This window comes from Dermacentor albipictus, chromosome 1 (assembly GCF_038994185.2).
Source record: "Dermacentor albipictus isolate Rhodes 1998 colony chromosome 1, USDA_Dalb.pri_finalv2, whole genome shotgun sequence".
NCBI lineage: Eukaryota > Metazoa > Arthropoda > Arachnida > Ixodida > Ixodidae > Dermacentor > Dermacentor albipictus.
In genome coordinates this window covers 397,229,008-397,253,838 of record NC_091821.1, presented here as the reverse complement: position 1 = coordinate 397,253,838, position 24,831 = coordinate 397,229,008, and the positions used below count along the sequence as shown (strand labels likewise).

Genomic DNA, 24,831 nt, shown 5'->3' with positions numbered 1-24,831 from the left:
GAGTAATGTACATGTTCGTATAGAATTATTCCGCTGCTTTTACTATGACTTCGAGATTGCTGATGATATTACCCTGCTTATCTTTCATTGAGTAAAAATCTTGGTTTGTCCTATGCCAAGTTTCCTTGTCACTTATCCCATGCTGCACCATATTTTAATGCTTCTTCAGTCTTTCTCAGGTTATAATTTCGAATATCCCTTATTTTCTCCTTGTGGATCAGTTTTGACAGTTCTGCGAATTGTATCTTATCTCTTGAGTTGGACATTTTCATTATTTGTCGTTTCTTTATTAGGTCCTTTGTTACTTGGGAGAGCTTGCCTACTGGTTTCCTTCACATGTGCTGGTTTGTGGGGACTTCAACGCTCATAACGTCATCTGGGGCAGTGAATATAATGATTCCCGTGGAAGCATTATGGAGTCTGCCGCAGAAAAAAGTAATCTGATCGTGTTAAATGACAACACTCCAACGTTCTTGCGCGGGTTTCGCTACTCAAGCTGTATAGATGTTACGCTCTGCTCACAAGACCTTCTTGATGGCGTTGAATGGTCAACAGACATAGAAACGCACGGTAGTGATCATTTTTCGATCCAAGTAAAACATCGCCTCATTCGGAGTGAGGGGACCCGACGCTACTCAAAATATACTAATTGGCAAAGTTTTCGGCACCATTTAAGTAACTCATTGGGCGAAAATCCGAACTTTCAAAGTTTTGCAAATATATTGTGTGAGTCTTACAAGATCTGCACAAAGCAAGACATTGTTCCGAATGAATACGCTGCAGTCGACGGCGAATATGAATGCCTAAGAGCAATTAGAAGACGTGCAGAACGGGCTTACCGCCGCAGTGGAAAGCTGGATGACTACAAGATGGCACAGAAAGTTCAGTCAACTTCGCGCAGACACTTACAAAAATTAGGTACGAGAAGATGGCGAGAATACTCCAGTTCCCAGAATATGGTCCGTTGGCCGATCTTTTAGTGGTCCAGTTACCCAGAGCCATCCCTTCTGAGCCCTTGCCGTAGCTCGAAGCACTCCGGAAACATCTGTTGCTGACGAATGCTGTCAACTAATATCCAGACCAGGAATTCCGTTTACTTGCCTACAATTTGCAAGTTCGACAACACTAGCAGAACAGAAGGTTCGTGCGTGCTTTATGTCACAACATCCTTAACTTGACTGTGAGTTTAGTTTAAATGAATTGAAAAGTGCTCTTTCGTCATGCCGTACAAAGACAACCGCAGGCCCAGATGATGTTACATATGTGATGTTAAAGAACCTAGGTCCAGTAGGAAGAATGACTCTGATATCTGGATAAGAGAGACTCTTCCGGATTCGTGGAAATTCGTGAAAACCAGGAAAGGCTCCACTTTGTCTTGACCCTTACCGACTCGTCAGTCTCACAAGTTGTTTTTCCAAACTAATGGAGAAGATGATAGACAGTCGACTGCAATGGTGGTGTGAACACACAATTGTGTTTTCCGACCACATGACCGGTTTTAGACAAAATCGGTGTACAATGGATGCAGTATTAGACATTGCCACATGCGTCGAACATGTACGAATTTGCGGAAATGTGATAGTAGCAGTATTCTTAAGACATTCAAAGAGCATTCGACACTGTAAGTCACATACACGTCCTTGCTGGTATGTTAGAGCTTGGCCTACACGGCCGAACACTGCGATGGGTATCGAATTTCTTGAAAGATAAAAAAATATTTATAGAAACAATTAAAGGAGAAAGTAATTATCACAGTATCACGCAGGGCGTTCCGCAGAGCAGTGTTCTCTGTCCGTTTTTATTCAACTGTGTCATGGCAGCCTTGCCACAAAAACTCCCGTCTGGTCTACAGTATTCTCTGTACGCAGATGACTTCTGCATATATGCGCCTCTGGATCTTATATACAGGACATTCAAACAACGCTGCAAGAGGGTCTTGATAGTATCGACACCTTTTTAAGAGAAAGAGGCATGAGTCTTTCCAACTTAGGCTTAACGGGCAGACTTTGATGTTTGTGAAAGAGCATAAATTTCTTGGAGTTATTCTTGACCGCCAGCTAACATGGGCTTCACGCATTCGCGCAATTGAAAAGCAGACCAATGCAGTAATAAACGTACGTCGGCAACTCGCAGGCACAACGTGGGGGGGATCAGTCTCTTCGCTACTACAAGTTCATAACGCACTCATAAAACAAAAAATTGCTTACTCGGCACCTATTCTCCATGGTTTATCGCAAACTTCTGAGGAACGCCTTCAACGTTTACTAGCAAGGGGGCTACGAGTGTTTCTTGGGGTTCCGCAGGCTACCTCGAGTTCTTTAGTAATTGCTTAAGCTCATCACCCCCCATTTCCAGTCATACGAACGGTTGAAACATGCCGACATATTTATCGCATCTTAACCCAACATGAGAAGCATCCATTAAACCTCGCGCTCACCGAAAGAAAAAAAAGCAAAATTCACGATGTTGTTCGAGAACATAAAGCACCATTACCAAGATTTGAATTATGCAAAGTGGATGTTAGTTACCCTCCCTGGATGTTAACATGCCCTAAAATAGAATCATCGGTTGATGGGATTATATCTAAGAGAGACATGTTATAGCAGCCGCACAGCAACTGGCACTCTTCCAAATTTACTCATTATATCCCCAGTACATCCACGTTTATACAGATGGTTCGTGCCATAAAAATTCCTCGACTTCAGCATTCGTCATTCCACATTTAGCGCTAGAGCAAACATTTGAATTATCCCGGGAGACATCTTCCACCGAGGCAGAACTATTTGCAATCCTGTATGCTTTGCGTTTCATAACATCAGAAAAGCATTCGCAAGAATGGGTTATCTTTAGCGATTCCCAAGCCGCTCTCACATTACTACAGAGCGATAAGAAAAATTCTTTGAACACTTCGCTATTGTATGAGACGCTCAATGAATGAATGAATAGAATTTATTGATGGGAAAGACAGAGAGGTCGACCTGAGCTAGTGCGCTCTAGTCTGTTACTCTGCACTGGGGAAGAGGGAAGGGGAGTGAAAGTATTGGGATGGATGATGATGATAAGAGAAGTGGTGAGTGCTTATGTACATGAGACAGTTGCCTCGCTAGAGCCGCTCGTCGAGCTTGGTGTCCTGCAGGAACTTCAACAATACTTTTGTGGCACGCATTGAAATTGCAGTGTCAGGCCATGGGCCGAGAATAGCTTCCTCCGACAGTAGTTGCCTGCCAACGCTGGCTAGGAAACTGTCTAACGTCCTTCGCTCCAGCATATATGCTGGGCAGTCGCACAGTACGTGTTGCAGTGTTTCAGGCATCTGGCAGTGTACACAATCAGGGCTGTTCGATTGGCCGATGAGGTGTGCGTAGCGACGAGTGAAAGCAACGCCGAGCCGAATCCTGTGTAGCAATGATGTTTTGCTCCGTGTAAGCTTCGGGGGCAAACAGAATTTACCGTCTGGGTCAATCATACGTAGACGTCTGTGAATGTTATTAGAGTGGGCATGAGACGCTCAAATAACTTAAGAAAGCAAGCGCAATGAACCACGTAATTACATTTCAGTGGATACCTGGGCACTGCAATATTCCTGGTAATACTGCAGCGGACGCAGCTGCGAATCGAGCGCACAATAACGCAGAGACTACCAATCTTCCCCTATTGCATATTGCGTCCATCTGATCCTGAGACAGATTTCTTGTCACCTCAGCAAAACTACCTGGTTTGACCAGCAAACTAAAAACTCGGAGTTATACTCTATAGACCCATGTATAAACTTATCAGTGCCGGAAACTCTAAGAGACAACAGAAAATTTGAAACATTGGTACACCAGCTGCCTCCTGGCACTGCATTTACGAAACACTTCTTGTACAGGATAAAACGTGTCTCTAGTCCGCAGTGTTCTTGTGGCCATCCAGACGAAGATGTGCATCATCTTCTTCTCGAGTGCACGAAATACGATACACAAAGAACGGTACTGCAAGCTAATTCGTTTATATTAGACAGAAGACCATTCACTCTAAAAAAAGATACTTGGCCCACGGCCAACTGCGGGCCTTCAAAAAAGAGCACTTCTTGCTCTGAAAAATTTTTAGAAGGCACGAACATTTTGGGAAAATATTAAGTATCGGATGATCCGAATACGCTAAATGAGTTACATAAACGTTGTTCGTGGTTCATAATTGGTTTATGTGGTGATCGCAACTTTTACGCAATATGTATCATTCTGTTCTGTACCTGCAGTGCATTACATGTGTTGGTTGTTTTGGCTATTCAAAACATCTGACTGTATATATGCGTACGTGGACTGAATTAATGCACAGAACTTTGCGACTCATGTACTGTTGGAGTTTATATTTTTTACTGATCCGGTGTTCTACTGAGTGTTATATTTTTTGTCGCTATTCTCCCTTTTTACGGAAATTTGTTTCGTTTAACCAAGTGACCAGGAGTAGCCGATAACACCATAATGGCGCCAACTTCTTCTAACATTCACTTCAATGAAAAAAAAATATGAAGGAATCTTAAAAAAATACTTTCTGTAAATTTTGCGTTAATGTTGTTTACAATGTAAATTAGATACGAAAACGAAACTAGAAGACTAACCAGAGCAAGTTCATGGGCCTTTGGAGATATCATATGTTAGCCGTCAGTATTTTGTTGGCTCCATTACCACTTCCGTCTGGTGGTCTCTGCAAATTTCCTTTTCAATCACGTTGCCACTGCAATACCGAATTCTGCCGATACACAATATTTCGAAAAAACGGGGAATGACGTTTTGGTATTTCTTCCGTGGTCTTTCGTGCCAAACTAACTCGTTTATTTGAACTGATCAACAGCATTCGAACAGGGGATGCCGCTGGAGGCTATGTTTCGACAAGGGGTCACGTATGTCTTCTCCTCTTGCTGAAGCGTTGGCTTTAGCGACGTCCCTTGTTCGACCGCTGTTGAAAGACTGCCTATAGTTATTGCAGTATTCGCAGTTGGCGAGCTCCTGGAGTTCTACAAGTTCAGCCCCGAGCCGCAAAGGGTAGCGCCGACCCTACAACAAAGGCCCTCAAAAACGCCCGGTCTGTATATTCGATTGCGGGACGGCCCCCACAACACACAAACCTGAACTCGTATACAGCGCTGAAAATTTCGCAGGCGCATTTCCAAAGCAGAAAGCACGAAGGTGAATGGATGCGATGTAAAATGGCGGATACGTTTCAGCCCAGAGAACGAAACAACGGGATCGATTCGAGGCCTCGGGTGCATGGTCGTAAAAGAAACGAGAGGGAACAGAGACGCGGAAAGGATACGAGGACAGACGGTCACGCGTACCGTCCGCAGGGCATGCATGCACTCCGGCGGTAAAACAAGATGGCGATGTCGCCATTTTAGTAGCGCTGGCGCAGTACGCAATCTACATGCACGGCCGCTTTTCTTTCATCTCTACCTGCGCTACATACGCTGAAGCGGCAGAATCAGCACAGCCCGCCGCAGGCCCGTTTTCTCGAGGAACTGTAACAAAGTACATCTGGAAACACTTAATTAGCATGTTCTTACAGGTGTGCATATTTGTTAAAGAATAAGTCCCGCATCTACAGAAACCATATTTGGGGTGCACGCGGTCGATAAGCGCCGCTCCGTCGAAAACGCTTCGCTTGTTCTTTCGTGGGAATCGTCGCAGTGTATGTCTGTGTAACGGCGCATTCGATTCGGTGAATGGGGCCGTTTTGAATTAACCGCTCGTAAAAAGGCCCTCGTGAGGGCTGGGCTTGGTCTCAGCGGCCCCTCGTGCTCTTTAGGGCAGAATTTTTTTTTACTGCCTCAAATTTGCTTGTGTGCTCATATTTTGTAGCGTTTTTTTTTTTTTACGTTTCTTTGACCCATCGTCGCTGGCTCGTACACGCCACCGCGCGGCCTACGTCACCGAAATCGGCCGCCCGATGCGCGACGGAGTAATCGAACTCAAGGAAAATGATTGTTATGAAGTCGGGCGCTTCTCGCAACGTGAAATTCACAAAAAATTTGATAAGTGTGCTGAAAACCTAAATGCCTCCTTACGACCGCACACTTTTCCGTTGCTGATATATGACGGAATCCGGCGTCTGATTCGATATGCGTGCACGCGTGCACTTATAGAGAACTGCCGCCAACACGTGAAGAGAATCGAAAGGGGTTGAAAACAACACTTCTCCACTGGTATAGCCTCCGGGCAATACCCCCCACCATCAACTTTTCTAGGCAACATTGCTCAAGGCCGCCAGCGCCGCGATGTTATCAGCTACTACTGCAACTTTTGATGTGTGTGGTGTGTGTTTCCTTTCAAACAATTGCTCAGTAAAGAAAAAAAAAGAAATACCGTCGTCTAGATATGGCAAAATAATCCGTCGCGATTCCGGCACTGAGCATGACCCGATTTCCAATGACGGTGACTGCGTGATTTGTTTAGAAGTAAGAAATGTTGGTAACCGTTTTGTCACCGGCTTTTCCACAAACTATAAGGTGTTCAATGACAAGCTAATGACTAAATGGGCCGAAATGACTAAATTGCAGACGAAGCTGTTCTTACTAGCGGCGGGGACAGTTCTATACATTAGGAGACAGAGACAGAACAACGAAAGGGCACGTTACATACTTTCTGGAATTGAACACAAATCACTGAAAATAGATGTGCTGGACGAGTTCAACTAAGCTTCAGCTGTGCTGCGTGTTAAGCTCACAACGTTTCTTCCGAGCATTAGTGTTAATTTTTCTAACAGGATTACTATCAAAACGCATATACACCCCCACCCCCCCTCACTAAGCTAGCTAAACCCTCCTTTTCAGCTTATCGAGCTTACTCACATGCACCGTATTCTTTTTGTGCACCCGCTTATGCATATCGAGAGTGAGCTCTGTAGGGGAGAGTGATCTGTGTATACAAACGCCACCAAGCAAAGCTGATGTTACCCTAACGAAAACAAGTCCCCTGAGCTCCATAGGCTGAAGCTTCTCTTGTTCGCCCACTGTTAAATTCGCCCACTTTTCGTTGACCTTTAGCTGCGAGACAGAAGAACAAAAATTCGGGTAGGTTCTACCAGGGACGCAGCCACAGTGGGGCACGTGAAACGTCTTGCGCGTGCTGCAGAAGGTGTATAGGCACTAGGGCACAGAAAGAGACGTTGACAAATGCACAAGTTACATTTATTCACGCATCAGCGAGCTTACACGCTTGACTTATGTAACAGTTAGCGGGGGGTCGTACGATCCTACAGTGCAATCATGCTTGCTCCCTGTAAGTAGTGGGCCCGTTTAGGGTAAGGGGTACGTACCCTAAAGGGTTTAGGGTACCATATAGGGTATAGGGGACGGCAGAAAGGTGGGCGGATGAGATTAAGAAGTTTGCAGGGACAACATGGCCACAATTAGTAGATGACCGGGATAGTTGGAGAAGTATGGGAGAGGCCTTTGCCCTGCAGTGGGAGTAAAATTATGATGATGATGATGATGATGATGATGATGATGCTTCGCGCCATTTCAGGACCCTACGTGCCGAACATCGGTGGCCCACAGCGGAGCAAGCGTGAAATTTCTTCTACACTCCTCAATGCCTTACAACTCCTTATGAACACCGGTCTGAGTTCGACGCCTACTATGTCGGCAAACGCGATCAAACGCGATCAACTCCCGCCCGGGTCGACAAACGTACTGCCGAGCTACGCCTCACTGTACAGCCGCGCGCGAACCCAAATTTAGCTCCCGTTGCATCATGCGTGGCTCGAAAGCGGAGTGCCCTGCGCACGCGAAACGTACTACATGATCGGGTAATGTTTTCTTTCTTCTAACCAACGACATCAAGATGAGGCGCCTGTGTAGCACGGTTCGAAAGATATAATCGATATTATCGTTACATGTCCTCGTTACATGTGGTTTTAGTACCCGCCGTGGTTGCTCAGTGGCTGTGGTGTTAGGCTGCTGAGCACGAGGTCGCGGGATCGAATCCTGGCCACGGCGGCCGCATTTCGATGGGGGCTAAAACACCCGTGTACTTAGATTTAGGTGCACGTTAAAGAACCCCAGGTGGTCGAAATTTCCGGAGTCCTCCACTACGGCGTGCCTCATGATCAGAAAGTGGTTTTGGCACGTAAAACCCCATAATTTTTTTATGCGGTTTTAGCAAGCGATCCCCTACGCTGAGCGAAATAAAAGACGATTTTTCAGAAACAATTCCAAGAGCTTGGGAGCTTATGTACGATTTTTAAACAATCACAAACGAAGCGTAAGCACTAACACATTTTCTACGGGGAAGATCAATGTGTACAGCTATACACAACAAGTAAGTGATGGGGTCGCTCGAGGATTAAGAAAAGAATCGAGTATAGCTGTGAGTAATCAGGCACAATCCACTATCCCTTAAGATAGACACCTTAACGCTGCCAGCACCGCTCTCGTTACGATTCAGTGAAGACACGGTGTCGCTATATAGGATGCACTTGCTCCCGCCGCAAATGCTGACGCTTCCGCGGTAATAATGTACAATACGGTAGTATTTCTTTTTCTTTTCTCTTTTTTTTTGCTTTTCAACATTTTCTTTGATGCGATGCCATCTTTATCATCCAGTCTGCCAAACGGTCGGCCATTGCAACCATGCAGGCGTAAGGCGTTACACCCGCTCATCAATAAGGACAAGAAGAAGAAACGTTTTGGAACGTAATGGCGACATGTGATCGCCGTGTTATTTGCGCTCAGCCTGCGAAATTCGATCCCTCGCCGAGTTCTTGACAATGTTTACAAAGCATTATCTTTCTCTCCTTTTCTTTTTCCTTCGTACACTTATAAGTAAGCAGCCGGAAACAACTGGCGACGCTTGTTTCATCGCTGGGGGAAGATGTTGCGATCGGGCATCGATTCCGCGGATCTAGACGCTCACGGAGAACGCGACAATGGTAAGCGAGCCAAAGACCTTGTCAGAGCCAGTTCCAACTGTGATGATTTATGGCAACCAGTTGGACACCGACACGCTGATTCGGGAGATTTGCGAATTGACATTCCTTCAGACGACCTCGTGGCGCCTTTCTCTCCTGTCATATCGCTTCGCTAATGGGGTTTGTGTGTCCTCGGTGTGGTTCCTTCTTTGCCTGTTCGTGCAAAGTGACATGCGTGTGTTTTGGGTCAATCTCTCCTCGGAGGTAAGTAAAATGGATGCATACGTCCGTATTGGCCGGAGAAGAAGTCACCCATACTCCTTACACCGGATAGGGGGAACGTGTTGTGACCGGGACGACGGAAGAGATAAAAGACGAGATGGACGCTTTGTGATCAAAATCGGCAGCTTGAACTTTAAGGGAACGTTTTCTCTGCATCATTCACATATGCTCTGGTACAAAATGCAAATATAAACGTGTGTTCTAAAACGTCCTGAATGGCATGCCAAGGCACACGATCCTCACTCCGGTTCACGAAGTTCCCACATCAACGCACCCCCGGTCGCAACAGTGTACAGGGCCGTCCATTCTAAAGGTGTCTTGTAACGACATATTCCACTTCTCATTTTAATGCGATTAACATTCTTAAGATATTTCACTATCTATCTAACATTCTATCTATCTATCTATCTATCTATCTATCTATCTATCTATCTATCTATCTATCTATCTATCTATCTATCTATCTATCTCTTATTCTATTTTATAGAATTATAGAATTATATTTTATTCTACCCAACTGTGTATATCGGTGGAAAAAAAAAGGGAGAGTTGGCGGAAAAGCTGCACACACTGCAGTTGTTTACGTCAAACGTAAACCTCGTGCAAGGCGATTGTTCCAAAGAACAGGGAAGCGCACCGTGGAAGCGCGACCATGGATCGCTTTGTTTCGAGTCTTTCGCAGTATGTCTGTCTTTCTTTTTTGTCACGTTTTCTTTTTCTCCGCTGTTACACGGCGGTAGTGAGACGCCAAGAGAAGAATCGCGAAATGGGAAAACTGAGGACTTCTGTCGGTGGCCGCGCGTCTGCCTGATCTCCGCTATATCCCCGCGAGGATTATCTCCTGCCCGTGCCGCGGCGCGGAGCTGATAAACGGTCGGGTCGAAGCGAGGTAAATCCCGACGGCCTGGCGCTCGCTTTCGCAGATCCCGGCCCTTGTCACATACGTCGGCGCAGTGACTTAGCATTGTTCATCTTTCTTCACTTTTCTTTCCTTTTACTTCTTGTTATCAGGCGTCAGCCACTTTTCTGATAAGCCGACACGTTAGTGGTCGGCGCAAGAAGAGTCACATAGATAGATAGATAGATAGATAGATAGATAGATAGATAGATAGATAGATAGATAGATAGATAGATAGATAGATAGATAGATAGATAGATAGATAGATAGATAGATAGATAGATAGATAGATAGATAGATAGATAGATAGATAGATAGATAGATAGATAGATAGATAGATAGATAGATAGATAGATAGATAGATAGATAGATAGATAGATAGATAGATAGATAGATGTCTGTCTGTCTGTCTGTCTGTCTGTCTGTCTGTCTGTCTGTCTGTCTGTCTGTCTGTCTGTCTGTCTGTCTGTCTGTTCCGCTCTTCCAGAAGGGAGGCTTGAGAGAGTGCATTTACCCGTGCATTTACATACCTGGCTATTGCAAATGACGACGAGGCCTCGTATGGTATCATTATAAAAATGGGTATCTGGAGCATATGACGACCGCGTATGGCCAGGTTCCGCTGTGACGATATGGAATCAGGTCAACAAAAAAAAAGCCACCTAGAAACGAGCCTAAATAACTCAAAGGAACTCGTTGCTCGGCAAGTTGTTTGATACTTCGTAGAAAGTACCATAGGACAAATTTAATTAAGAAAGAATAATGGTCTTGCTGTCTCACATGCTCGATAGTTTGTGTTCGTCTAACTTACTTAACAATTAGTGCCTCCCCTAAGCCACAATAAGCAGCGCGGCTCGTCCTAATAACAAAAACAGAGAGGGGGAAAACGCTCAATAGAAACGGAATGCTCCGTCCAAAGAAATTTCTTAATGTTGTTTGTTTGCAATAAAAAGAAGAAAGTTCAACTATACCTTGTATTCTTTCTTGAAGTTGACTGAATCTTCAAGGACATTCAGACAAAACTAGGTTGCGCTTAGATTATCATTGTGAACGTCACAGCTGCTCTTTACACTTTTGTGAGAGTTAGTGATATTTGCGAATGCCCCTTTCGAGACATCGTGCCCAGGCACCGCGGCCCTTGAGATCTTTCCTTCGTTGGAGACGACGCCACATGGGCAGCAGCACCTTCCATACATGTGTGCTACTGATGATGAAACAGTGAAGCGTGAAACAAACAATGAAACAAGCTGAAATTTAACCTGGGAAAGCAGCACAAGAACGTTAGTTAAACATTTAAATAGCAAAGACCAGCTATTCAAACAACGTCGCAACGATAAAGAAAACTTGTGCAGCCGCTGCTCACGAAGGCACACGAAGCTTCGCCTGACGCTTGGAAGCCTTGCGTCAACAACTCCGTCACTTTGATCGTGATCGAAAACCGCCTCAAAGAAGTGAATGCCTTCATGAGAAAAAAGGTCCTCTCAAAAAAAGCCTGCACGCCAAAGCGGTAAGTTCCTCTCACTAGCAGATTCCCCGAACGATCCGTTGCAAGGTGTCGACGCTTGTCTGGGACGCTCGTAAACAGCAGGCGCCTAGCTGCTCGCATACTGGTGTACATAGCCTCTAAGACAAAGCAGTGCGTCCTCGATCGATTCAACTGAAACCCAGTTGGATCGACTGATTTATGTTTCGCAAGCGCACGTCGCATCCGCACCAATGTGAGCGCCAAACTCCTTACTTGACCACAAAGTAACGGAAAGAAGCGTTTCTAAACGCTTCACAAATATCGACTTGATACGTGTTAACCTAAGAAAAACACAACGTACGTCCAAGGCGGGACGGGAGCTAAGTTCAAGTGGCTTGTTTGCAAGCAAAACTCTTATATGTAAACAAGAAATGTGCTTGCATTCATCACTCAAGTACTCGTCGCGGCAATATGAGCAATGTGTCAAACAACTGGAGTTCACTGTAGAAGGTATAAACAGTCGTGTCAGTAACACAATCCATGCATCTCTTCATAATATGAAAGGCGGCCAACATATCTCTCGCTAATGTGCCATTATCTCTGCCCAGGCCCTTTATCTCAATGAGCCGTGGCTCACATCTGCAAGTGATGGAGCACGCTGGTAAGCGCGCATTTAGCCATTATTTGTTACTGATAGTGCAATACTTTCACGCCAAGTCATTAACACGATTTCCAGTTTGGCCTTCCTAGTTTCATGGTAGCGTGCGATGTTCCCGCCATATATTGCCCTATCTAGTAGCCGCCTACATGCACAGTGAAATTTCAGAAACTTCAGTCCGGGTAAATTTCGGCAAATTGCACCGGGGTTGCTGCATTTTGTGTTCTTCGCGCGCTTTTCTCAAAGCGTATTACGACGTTTTAGGCGAAGCGTGTAATCTTATGCCGCATGTAGAGAGAGAGAGAGAGAGAGAAATGGGAAACGCATAGAGGAGGTCAACCCGAAGAGACGCTTCTGGTTTGCTTCTCTATACTGGTGGTAGGGGTAAGGGAAGAAAAATAAAGAGGGAAAGAACAGCGAAAAATTAAAGTAAGACGCAAAAAAAAAAGAACGAGGCGACGAAGAACGCGGTAGCATTAGTTTAGCTCTAATAATAAGTTATTCAAAAGTACAGACTTCAATAGCACCTTGACCAACTTTCTCACGTGGTTGTGCTTTATAAAGGCGTTCTTGCACTAATTGCCCCTAGTAATTAGTACAATTAATTACACTAATTGTACTTAATTGCGGCCTAGAGTCGGTCCCGCGACTTCTTTCTGATTGTCGATGTGTCAGAGGCGACGCGCCACCGCGATTTGTCACAGGTGACTGACACATTTCCCTAAAGAAATGTACATATAATAATAACAAGGACACGACCATCGACGCCCATAAATAATGCGTCGATGCCGCCAGGGTCAAGTGCACCGCCTCCAGCCAGCACACGACCGTGGCCTTCGTGGTGTAAACGCGCGTAACGTGCTCACCTGTTGTTCGACGTCGTCACGGGCCGATGCCGGCAGCAGCGTGACGGTGAGGACGATGTAGCCGAGATCCTTGGCGTCCGCGTCTTCCGCCTTGCCGGACTCGGTCAGGTTGAGCAGGATGTCAGTCGGCCTGCGGCACCGCACCAGTCACGACGGACACGCAAACAGAGACGCTGTGTTTTGCCGCACCTCGCCGAACATTTCACTTTGTTTCTCCGTCCCGAACAAGAGGAAGAGTTGGGCAAAACAAAAGCTTCACGCATGAGCACGCCGCGAACGAGGAACAACCGCGACATCCGTAGCGTAACAGCGAGCGCTGTTGATATGCTGTGAAAGTATTGCCTTAATTTCCTGAACTGCTTTTTCCCGCTCATGCGAATAACGCATCCGGCGGTCTTGTAGTAAACATTGTGAACTCGGACGGGTAACAACGCGATCTGTATCTAGCAGTACCCCGTTTACCGGCGTGACACAACGCTCCTGAAGTAGTGTGCGCGAGATTAATGCCTGCTAGCTTACAAATCACTCAACGTGGGCACTATCGCATCAAGGTGCCGTGCTTACTGGTCTCATGCAGAATCGCTATCGCAAATTCTAGTGGCCGTGACCGCAGTTAGGAAACGTCGTCCTCGCTCAGCTGATGTTAACATAACCCTTTCTTGCGACTGCTGGGACGTTATGCAGGAAGTTACGCAGCAGAACTCAAAAAGGCCGCGCGATTGGCTTTTCGAGGCTTCAAAGGTACACTAAAGGCAAATATTCAGTCGGCGTGGACTGTTTACATACCATGCCGGGAACCTCGCGATCCTTGTTTCATGCCAAGAAAAGCCTTAGTTTACGAGAAAACTGCATCTGAAGGCTCCGAATGCCTTTTTCAAAATTCAAATCTCCCGCTACACAACCGGGAGGGGAGTGGTGACGTTGCATACGCCATCTTTGCTGTCGTCGGTGAGTAAAACGGTGCCCGTCTGAGGGTGGTACCGAGCCAAGAAAGAGCGGTGGATTCGACCCTGCAGCTGCTTCTTGGTCAAGTGGCGCTGACCAATCGGGCATCCCGCGACATCACATGGAAGTTGTATTCTCTGCTTGCAGTTTGTGCGAGTTTCGCGAGCCAGCAAAACCAGCGCAGCACTACGCGATCAGGAAAGCACTGAAACGCGAAAGCGTGGGCGGCGCAGGGTCGAGCGAAAACGAAACCTCTAGACCACACGCGTCGTTGTCGACGGTAATTTCAATGAGTTCTTTTTTCTAAAGATGAAATAGAAGTGGAAAAGTAACATTTTATTCCATCTTATAATACAATACAAGGATGTTTCTTACGAAGAGTAGTCGAGTACTAGTGACAGAACTTAACTGAGGAGTGCTTTCGTCAATGGGCAAGTGCTTGAATGTCGCGGGGGAGTCTCTAATCATGCTTTGCATTTACCTCAATTTCTCGATTATTAAGGCTCTGTTCGCAATAATACTGACGCTTTAGAGATCCTCGAGCGCTTATCTATCACTCTAACTTGACTCAGTATTTGCCTTTAGTGTCCCTTTTAAGCGTGTTTCGCTGTGAACACGTGCAGAGAAATTAGGAGCCTTGTCCGTCGCTACACGCGTAATTGGTGCGCTAAAGCCCCGCTTTCGAGCTTTAGCTTTATGTACGCCTTAATATAAAATGTAGAACGTAGTCCTCAATGTTCATCAGTCATGTCGTTCCACACGGAAACGAAGAACATCAGGAACCACTGTGTACATCCCGCATTTTCTAGACGTCCACGATGCCGACTTATGCTGGGTAAGAAAGCCTAACGCGGGTCGGAATTTCATCAGTTCCGTCATTCCGTGCGGAGCGTGTAATACTTAACTAGTACACGTTTGCCTGATCGCTGTACCTTAGGTCCTGGAGCTCGATACTGCAGTCAGAAAGAGTAGTTAAACCGAAGACAATAAATCCTAACGAAAAAACAACAACAAAAGAATCTTTGCGGAGGTTTACGGTGGATGTAGTTGTAACATTGTGAGCGTTCGTGGCTGTCTGGACGGCTGAGTAGCAGGCGAAAGCCTACTATCTGTTCCCGGAAAAGGAAGCCGAGCTGCAGCCGGTCCGCTATATACGATCGCGGCGGAAGAAGTAGACACAGAATAAAAAAGCGCAATAGTGCACTACCTTCGCGGTGGAAAGAAGCGCCTATATGAACGATGGCAAACCCCAGCGTCATATTCGTTACTGCTGATCATCGTACAGGAACCAGCGCAGCTCCAGTCATCGCGTGCGGCGAACGAAAGACAAAAGTAGAAGCATGCCGAGATGCGCCACGGGAAAAAAGGAAGCTGCTCGCCGACGCCGTACAAACGTAGGAGATGGTCGGTGAACTGTCTACCGGCTCGATGAGCAGGGAGTATAGGAAAGCGGGGGGGAGGGGGGGGGGGAATAACGCGATGATGGTCTTCCATAGAAATGTCAAATTCGCACGACCCACAGGTGTCATAAAAGCAACAACCCATTTCCTCGGGACACAACAAACATAGAAAGAAAATTGGGCGGTAATATGCTCCCTGCTTATTTGAGTGAAAAGCTGCTTTCACATCCTGTAAATATATATATGCGTACGTCCGTGCATGCTTGCAATGCGGTAAAACAACCGACAGTGGGCAAGTGAGGCTTTCTCTCTCTCCGTAGGGCGTCATGTTGAAGCTCAGTATATAAAACAAGGGGCCGCAACAACGGCCAGCGACGGTTTTTTTTTTTTTTCAGTGCGTACCTGTCGATCTCTAGCGTGTGCATTTTCAATGCGCGGCGTGCGTACCTGTCGATCTCTAGCGTGTGCAGTTCTACGGTGGCTGCGCCCATGAAGTCGTCCTGGAGGCCGAAGTCGTAGTCGAAGACGCGCACCACCAGCGGGTCCCAGAGGTCCCGCACGGCCACCGTGAAGCACTCGTCCCAGTACGGGTCCAGCGAGCGGGACACCGTGCGGCTGCGGTACACCTGCCGGCCGCCCTGCTTGAACTTCACGTACGGGTCGCTCGTGCCTGTTCCGAGCGAGACAGAAAAGGCGTGCAATCTTTTTTTTTTTTTAGGTCAGGTATCGGCCTCCCACAGAAGTCACCCCTCCGCTCCTTGTACCGGGCACCACTCATCGCCGTATCCTCCAATTATGAACTCGGCGCCACCTTTACTTTATCGACGACACCCGGGGCAACCTTTTAGTATACGCTTTGTATAACGCCCGAAAATAGGGGGAAAGGTAATGGAGTACCCTTTACTAGAGTTAGCCGATCTTGTCGTTAGGTTTTCGGCTTCCCCGTCAACCCGCTTTCCCGATATAATGTTTCTGTTCACAAGGTATATAAGACGGCGGTCAAAACACACAGCTTCCTTTCCCCAAAGTGCAACTTGAAAGAAAAAAAAAACAAGAACCGAAGGCCTGGCTGAGGAACGCTTGTGCCCATTTTGTCAGCGACCGACTGTCAGCGAGCCCACGACGTAACGCCGTCGAGGCGGGCGCTGCGCTAGGGCTACGAAAGCCATAGTGGACGCCACCAGGGCTTTTTAACGTATGGGCCGCTAGAACGAAAGAGTTACTTTCGCTGCATTCCATTCCTTTCTTAAGTAAAACTCTTGCTTGGGCTAGTAAGTTCATGCTTGAATGAGTAAAGGCAAGGCGCAAGAGACCAGGACTGAAGAAGGACACCAACGCCTGTCCCGTCGTTTGTGTCCTTCTTCAGTGCTGGTCTTTTGCGTCTTGCCTTTACTCATTCCTCTCTTCTCGTCCACCGTGCACGTCCTGCCGATCCCGGTGATCGCGTGGCCCGTGCGCGGTAATCAGGCTACTGACGAAGCGCATAAAGGAATAGCATTGGTATATGACAGTTGCATTGTAGCGGTCAAGTATTCCCTTTTGCAGTCATCTCGTCCTGCGGCTTATGCCACGCCCACAGGCAGGAATCATCACAGGCACTCGCGTTCGGCTCTCTTGGAGATGCGCTGACGTTTAGAGGTGTTTACGTTTCTGTCAAACTTCCGTGACAAAAATAAATCATGTTAAAGATGACCAATGCGTTTCGCAATTTATTCGACGCAAAGACTGCCGCGTTGTGACCTCTCAAGGACAAAGAAGTTCATCACCGTGACAGTCCCACGATTGAACAAGGTGGGCGCTGCATTACACGTGTTTGTCAATGTCCTTCTCACCATTTTTTTTTTTTTGTTAGGACTTCGAAAACGAAATGGCGTTAGCCGGGGTTTTTCCTCTTTTTTTTCTTTATGAAGTAGTGTAAGTTGCTGCATACCACGTTCTTCTTCGTGTATTGTGGTGTGGTTGCTCCAACACTCGACTGTATCGATCCTCGCATCTACGTTTATCGAATTTCGTCCTCGGTTGCTGCGTCTTGCCGCATACCGTCTTTGTTTCCGACCCTCAGCTGAGGCGCAGGAGGTAACCTGGCCTTAAATGTTTGCTTTATGCTTCGCTTAATAGTGAGACTAATATTTATATGAATATCAATAATCAGTCAGTTATTTATTCTCCGTGCCCAAGAAAAGCCCTAAGGTCTTAGTGCTGCCCTCTCCCTCTCTCATGTCTACATTTAAACCAAAAACAACAAAAAACTTCAGGGGTATATAAGTAAAAATATTAATAATAATAATAATAATACGAACATTCCTGGGGGGCGTAGGCCCCGGCTTTGAAACCGTGTTTTCGTCTCAAGGTTATGTATGCAGTAGGGTACGTGCTTTCCCGGCAAAGCCGGTTTCGAAAGGTGATTATTTCAACCACGCGAGCACCACGAAACTGGCCGTTCTTTTAGTTCGCCGACTATTTGTGACGCCAGTTATTGCAAAGATCTCGACAAAACAGAATATCTAAAGCACGCCTGTAATTGAGAGTTGAAAGCACTGGCTTTTAGTTGCAAATCAACCAAAAGCCAGGTGCAAAATAAACAAATTTTAAGGAAGGCCAGCAGAGAAGTTGGTGCACGGCGTGATCTTTAGACAAGCGAGCGAGACGCAGCGGGACACAGCCGGGCGGGACAAGCGTGCGCTGCGGACCACTGACCGCAGGCGTCCTTGGCGACCAGGTTCTTGCCGCAGCGAAGATGCACCTCCAGCTTGTACAGCACCACGCCAGACGACGACTCCGTCCTGTGCGGTGAAAAGAGCGCCATGGAAAACAGCGTGAGCAAGTTGTTTACGGCGCCACAGGCATCAACGGACGGAGAGAGAATTCATTACAGAAAAGGTAGAGCTCCTTTCCTCCGCGGTGCGGCAGCACTGTGTTTGTAATCACGCAGTGTCCCTTCCATAAAAAGGAGTAAAAATTTATTTATTTATTTATTTATTTATTTATTTATTTATTTATTTATTTATTTATTTACACGTACCTTACAGGCCTTCGGAAAGGCATTGTGTAAGGGGGGAAATACGTTAACATATTAGTAAAGAACAAGGAAGCAAAAAAAAAAGCATCAGTACAAAAGAAAAAGATATTCACGGAACTCCGGAATATGGAACATTAATACGATAATAGCAAATACAATATCAAGAGCAATAACATTAAAAAGAGTAAGCACAAGAACATAATAACATAATAAACATTTTGCTTGCAGCAGTATAGAATATTAACGCCGCATTAGCAAATGCAGTATCAAATACAGTAAAGAAATTACAAAATAACGGATTAGGGTCACTGAAATTCTTTTATTATCTTGTAGGGAAATGTATAACCGGCATATACCGCATGTCATGTAGAAAGGCGTGGCATACAGACATATACCTAAGTATGTACGGCAATTTTCGCTCGCGGACAACTCCGCCGACGCCGACACTGGATTTTCTGCGACACAGTGCCCTTGACACTATCGCGTTAAAAAAGATCCAGTCGCATCTACTTGGCACCCAGGTGTGCAAAGAACAAAGCGCGCCTTCCATGCCGTAATCGACCACGTGTACAGTTGGCGTCAAACGTTTGCGAGACACTGGATGCAGCCTGGTATTAAGATTATCAGCAAGTACTATGGTATGTTCAAACAACATAGTGCGGTCATAAACTGCATGAAGATCCAACGGTCTGTCTGATCCCCGCTGTCCGTAAACTTTCGACACCAAATATAAATGTTCTTGGAATTAACAACATAGTGCGGTCACAAACTGGAAGATCCAACGCTCTGTCTGATCCACGCTGTCCGTAAACTTCCAACATCAACTATAAATGTTCTTGGAATTTTCATTTCTTAAAAAAAAATATTTTTCGCATTTTCGCTTCGAAACCATCGTTGTAGAATTATTTTAGAGTAATAATCGTTCAGAAAAACTGCGGAGAAAAGTCGTTGAAGCTATATATGACTCAGTAGTATACAGTGGCGTGCTACCGCGACTTTCTATTCTAACCACGATGCGCCAAATTTACCGGGCTGTTCAAGAGGTGCGAAACCGGAACTTTCGTATGACCTATGCCTGTGTAGTTAAATTTTGAGCTTTAACGTCCCCAACCGGCAAGGTGAACTATGGGGGAGGCCGTTGTACGTGGAGGACTGCAGATCAATTTTGACCTCCTGGAGTGTTTTAATGTGCGCCAAAAGAACGACACACGCGCGTTTTCCTTTCTTTTTTGTAAAGCCCCCATCGACGTGCGGCGGCCACTGCCAGGCGTCGTACCCACGACCTTGTACTCAGCAGCAGAAGTCTGTATAGTCGCCGAACCACCGCGGAGAGTATAGATTCGCATCTGCAACAAGCGCGTAACACGGACGCTGAATTCCTTGAAGCAGAGCGTCCGGTCCCATGTTGCGCATATAGTCCAGACCCTCCCTCGTAGCTGGCCTTGCTTTCAATGCTTTTGCGATACGTCACAGAGGCTGCACCCTCGCGCAGAGCACAAGGGAGACGCACTACTCTGCGTTGAAAAAACGATGATTGATGGAGCACGGAGGTTTTACTATGAATAAGCAGAAGAGAGGAAGAAATAAAAATACTGCGCTATGGAAGTGGTCGAGTGACAACAGTATCGTTGGTTCGAAGAAGCCCGTGCGCCGATCGATTCCTGCAGCCTGTGAAAGCTCTGGCAGCATATTGTCGATCTGAAACCCTTTTTTTTTTTTCGTTCCGGCTCTCAAAAAATGGTTCAGTTGCGCTTCAACTCGGGAGCAGAAAAGTTAGCTATTCAAACTGGTTTGAACGGGCTTACGTATTTTTGTGCAACCTGACATTTTTTACAGGAAAGCAGCATACATTTATTTCGTACAAAAGACCGACGGTGCTCGTGAGCTGCACGGATAGACAAAAAAAAAGGGAGAAAAATCGAAAGAAAGAAAGCACACTTCAGAATCAGCACTTCAAAAGTTATGCTTCATTCCTGTCGCTCCTACTTCAGTTTACACACCACTATGATCACAAGCGACCACCCATCCAGAAAGCGCTTCTTCATTTCAGCGATTGAATTGATTCAGTAGAGATACCAGCAGTCATAGAGACATTACGTAATCAAGGAATACAGGCCGCTTATGCAAATATCCTGGGAAATATCTAAAAAGATTCCACAGCTACCTTAATTCTACACAAGAAAAGTTGGAAGGCACCTATAAAGAAAGGGGTCAGACAAGGAGGCACAATCTCTTCAATGCTATTCATTGCGTACTTGGAAGAATTGTTCAAGCTATCAAACTGGGAAGACTTAGGAGTAAGGATCAAAGGCGAATATCTCAGCAACCCGTGATTTGCAGACGGCATTGTCCTGTTCAGCAACACTGGGGATCAGTTACAATAAATGATTGAGGACCTTAACAGAGAGTGTAAGAGTAGGGTTGAATAATAATATGCAGAAGATAAAGATAATCGCCAATAGCCGGGCAAGGGAGCAAGACTTCAGGGTCGCCAGACAGCCTCTAGAGTCTGTGAAGGAGTACGGTTACCTAGGTCAACTACTCAAAGAGAACGCTGATCATGAGAAGGAAACTTACAGAAGAATAAAATGGGTTGGAGCGCTTACGGCAGGCATTGTCAGCTCCTGACTGGAAGCTTACCATTATCTTTGAAAAGGAAGGTGTACAATCAGTGCATTTTACCGATGCTGACATATGGGGCAGAAACTTGTAGACTGACAAAGAAGCTTCAGAACAAGTTAAGGACCGCACAAAGAGCGATGGAACGAATAATGCTAGGCATAACATTAAGAGACAGAAATAGAGCGGTGTGTATCAGAGAGCAAACAGGTATAGCCGATATTCTCATTGACATTAAGAGAAAAAATATGGAGTTGGAGAAGTCGTTTAATGCGTAGAGATAAACGGTGGACTATTAGGGTTCCAGAATGGGTACCAAGAGAAGGGAAGCGCAGTCGAGGACTGCAGAAGACTAAGTGGGGCGATGAAATTAGGGAATTCGTGGGCGCTAGTTGGAATCGGTTGGCGCAGGACAGGGGTAATTCGAGATCGCAAGGAGAGGCCTTCGTCCTGCAGTAGACATAATATAGGCTGATGATGTTGACGATGACGTTGACGACGACGACGATGCTTGTCTCAAGCCATCCGAAAACTCTATGGTAGTCACCGATTTCAAGTGCTTACAAGTTTTTCACACACACGGCTGCCTTCCGAGTGCGCCACGTTGAAAACCATAAGGATAATGCCACTCGTAAAATGAAAAAGAAAGTTCGTCTGCATTTACGAATGAGGCAGACAATGAGTGCAAACAATGCACAGATGAAAAGGTCCAGAAATGGTGGCTAAACTAAACCGGACAGCGTTGTGTTCCTTTTTTTTTTCCTTCGCGAATGAAAAAAAAATAATAATAACTTTCTAGTTCAGTCCTGGTTCGGGACAAGATAACGTTCTTCTTTTCGTTTCTTTCTTTTTTTTTCCTGAGTTCAGAATCGATGCCCTCTCTGTCGGTGACCGTATCTTTCCTTTCTCTTGCATTCTCTCTCTCTCTCTATCTTGCTTTCTTTCTTTATTTGGCAGCACGCAGTTCCTGTTCCTCGCAGTGATGCCACTCGTATCGATTCAGGCTGCGAAAGGCGTCCCACAAATCTTTTTCGTGCGCTGTGCGCTTCGCGCGGTTCCACACCTTCCGCGGCGCATTTTAGGGACAGCTTCTCAAGTACGGCGCTCCACTCTCGCCTATATATTGCTCACACACTGCATGTGTGTAATGTTACGTGTTTATCTATGTTTAAATAATAATAATAATAATAATATTAATAATAATGACAGCCATATTGTAGCCCGCATTTTCTTTCCCATCCTCCAGGAAGACGAAGGGTAAAGAGTAAAAAAGGGAAAAACCAATGTTCGTCTTCTTCGCCGAAAGACAAACTTGCCTAACGACAGCGGCTCATTCGAAACGAAACTACCGCTGATTATGTTTGCGCATTTAGCACCAGTTACATCGTCCATAGAACTACAGATATCATAGTCATTTTTCTTTTCTTTTTTTTTCCGAGACAGCAACTTCTCACCCGCTCGCCGTCGATAAAACTAAGCAAAGCCGCACTCCTTCGCAGTTTCCTAGCAGCATATTTTTTTCAATGCACAACCATCGCGTGTCTGTTCTTGGGTAAATCGTAAACCGCAAACTATACAGAAGCGCAATGCTCGAAACCTGGACGTGCTGCCGCACGTGACACTCTAGAAAGGCGCAGCCATGTTTAGTCGCCTTCTCGGCGTGAGACGACTATGGTCCTCGCACACATGGCCACGTCAGGAGGCAAAAGGGCGCAGTTGTTTTTGGCAAACAGTACGGGGCTGCGAAGGGCGAAGCTGGAGCAACGAATTTTCGCCTAGGAAAACCTGCAGTCTCAAAGGAATTACCACCGAAAAGATTTCGCAGAGCTTCATTTTTCTCTTTTTTTATTCTTTGAGTGCGCGAGCGGCATAAATTCAGACGCCAACGATGGAACAAAAATTAAGTGAGAAAACAGCTCACGCACGTCGCATACAGTTTTTTTTTTTTTTTAAGGAATGCAATGTGTCATCCCTAAGGAGGTCGTCGGAGAAAGCATACTCCTTCGCGGGAACTTCATTTCCGGGTTTGAATTAAATTAGTGTCGGGCACGCTACCCACACAGGAAGGCCAAGATGTACTACAGTCATTTGTACTTGTTCATCGGTCAATGTATCTAGTGCGCGCACTCACTGAACTGGTAGTAGTCTACTCCACAGTAAAAAAAAAAGAAAAGAAAAGAAAGAATTTCGGTTCTCAGGTATCCGTCTCCACTTTTCTGTTTCAATAAATTTCATTTATTTATTAATTCGTTCATTTATTCATAGTTAAGCGGCGATATTTCGATGTCCACTGATGTTAATAAAACGTTCAATATGCGGCCTCTTTTGTACTCTGATTTTCAGTGCCGAGCAATACGGTTGCAAGTCATTTAGTTTTCCTGAAAATGAATTTTAAATATTGGTTGCGCGTTCCCGACTCATTACTCTTTATTAGCCACCCTGTGTTTGTCACGTCAGAGACTACACCACCACTGTCGCTGAAATCACCGCTGTCTAGTCGGGAATATCTGTAATAGCTCCCTGCGTTGCGTTAGCGCCACGTGTACTGCATGTTTAGCACGCGTTTACATTGTGGTAGTGTAGAATCTGACGTCGACTCATCGTGACGTCACACGAAGCAGCTAGCCGTTTCGGTTTCGGTATCTCGTTTATTGGTTATTTACAGTTATTGATGAATTTCTAAGCAAACTGAACCACCCTACCGCTGACAGGACTGCCAATGTCATTTGAAAATGACAGTATCATATGGTTTTAAAAAACGCCCGAGTTGTCCTTTAGCATGACAAAGAACAAGATATCAGGGCCGATACAATTAAAGTATTCTTTCACTCGAGTCCATTTTATAGCGATAGCTTTAAGGGCCCCTGTGCGCAGGAAAATCCGGCGTTGACCGTGCGTTGACCGCGAGCGAAAATTTTCCACCCATCACGGAGCGGCGCGCCGCTCGGTTCCTTGCAGCACCACCAGATGCCGCTCGCATCCGCGCATCTGGAAATGCGCGGAGGCTGGAAATTCATGTTTTAAATTCAATGCGCTAGAAATTCAAGCGCACCTTAATGACGAGGCGATTAGTGTGTGCGCCTTGACCGAAACGCATCTACGAGATTTGCAGAAGCCGCCTGTTATTGACAGTTTTGTACGAGATGAGTGCAACAAAATGACTGGGTCAAGGAAAGGCGGAGGCGTAGGCATGCTAATTTGGCGAGGTTTGAAGTGGCACGGGGTAAAAGAGAAGTGTAAGGAGCGTTTATGGGTTATTGGCACGTGGCAAAGGCAGAAAGACGTGGCTCGGAGTAGCTTAGCTATGGACAGGCAGTAATAACAGAGATAAAAATAATGAATCGATTGATTACGTTAGAAGCGATGTTAATGAGTCCGAGAAATCCGGCCACGTGATATTAGTAGAAGATATGAACGCGCACATAGGTGATTTAAACGGATATGCTGATTACAACGGTTCCCTAGGGCTGGATCTGTGCGATGAACACAACCTTATAGCAGCTAACAGTGAGAATAAGAGTCATGGACAGCTGACATGACAATACGAAAAGGCATGTATAGACTGCGCCTTAGTCTAAGAAATGGTCTACGAACAACTAGACCAAATGATAACAGACGAACATAGAAAAAATTGCGTGGGTAGCGATCACAAACGTTTAGCATTAAAGTTTCAGGGAGATACTAACGAAAAACACTAGCAAATAGCATCAGAATTTCTAAACGTGAATTAAGAGCCAATAACAGAGATCGCAAAAACCCGAGAAAACACGAGAATATGCGAGAAAACAAATTT

At 45.8% G+C, this 24,831-nt stretch overlaps 1 protein-coding gene across 3 annotated transcripts in view; it reads right to left on the bottom strand.

Annotated features, from left to right (window-relative positions):
* LOC139054676 (multiple C2 and transmembrane domain-containing protein 1-like) overlaps positions 1–24,831 on the bottom strand; it is a 270,471-nt gene that overhangs the window by 73,112 nt on the left and 172,528 nt on the right. For all 3 annotated transcript variants that reach the window (XM_070532088.1, XM_070532089.1, XM_070532087.1), the window contains exons 4-6: positions 18,098–18,183; positions 15,848–16,070; positions 13,056–13,185 (exon numbers count right to left, since the gene is read on the bottom strand). In XM_070532088.1, the coding sequence (XP_070388189.1) occupies positions 13,056–13,185; positions 15,848–16,070; positions 18,098–18,183 (439 nt within the window). The remainder of the gene's footprint in view (positions 1–13,055; positions 13,186–15,847; positions 16,071–18,097; positions 18,184–24,831) is intronic.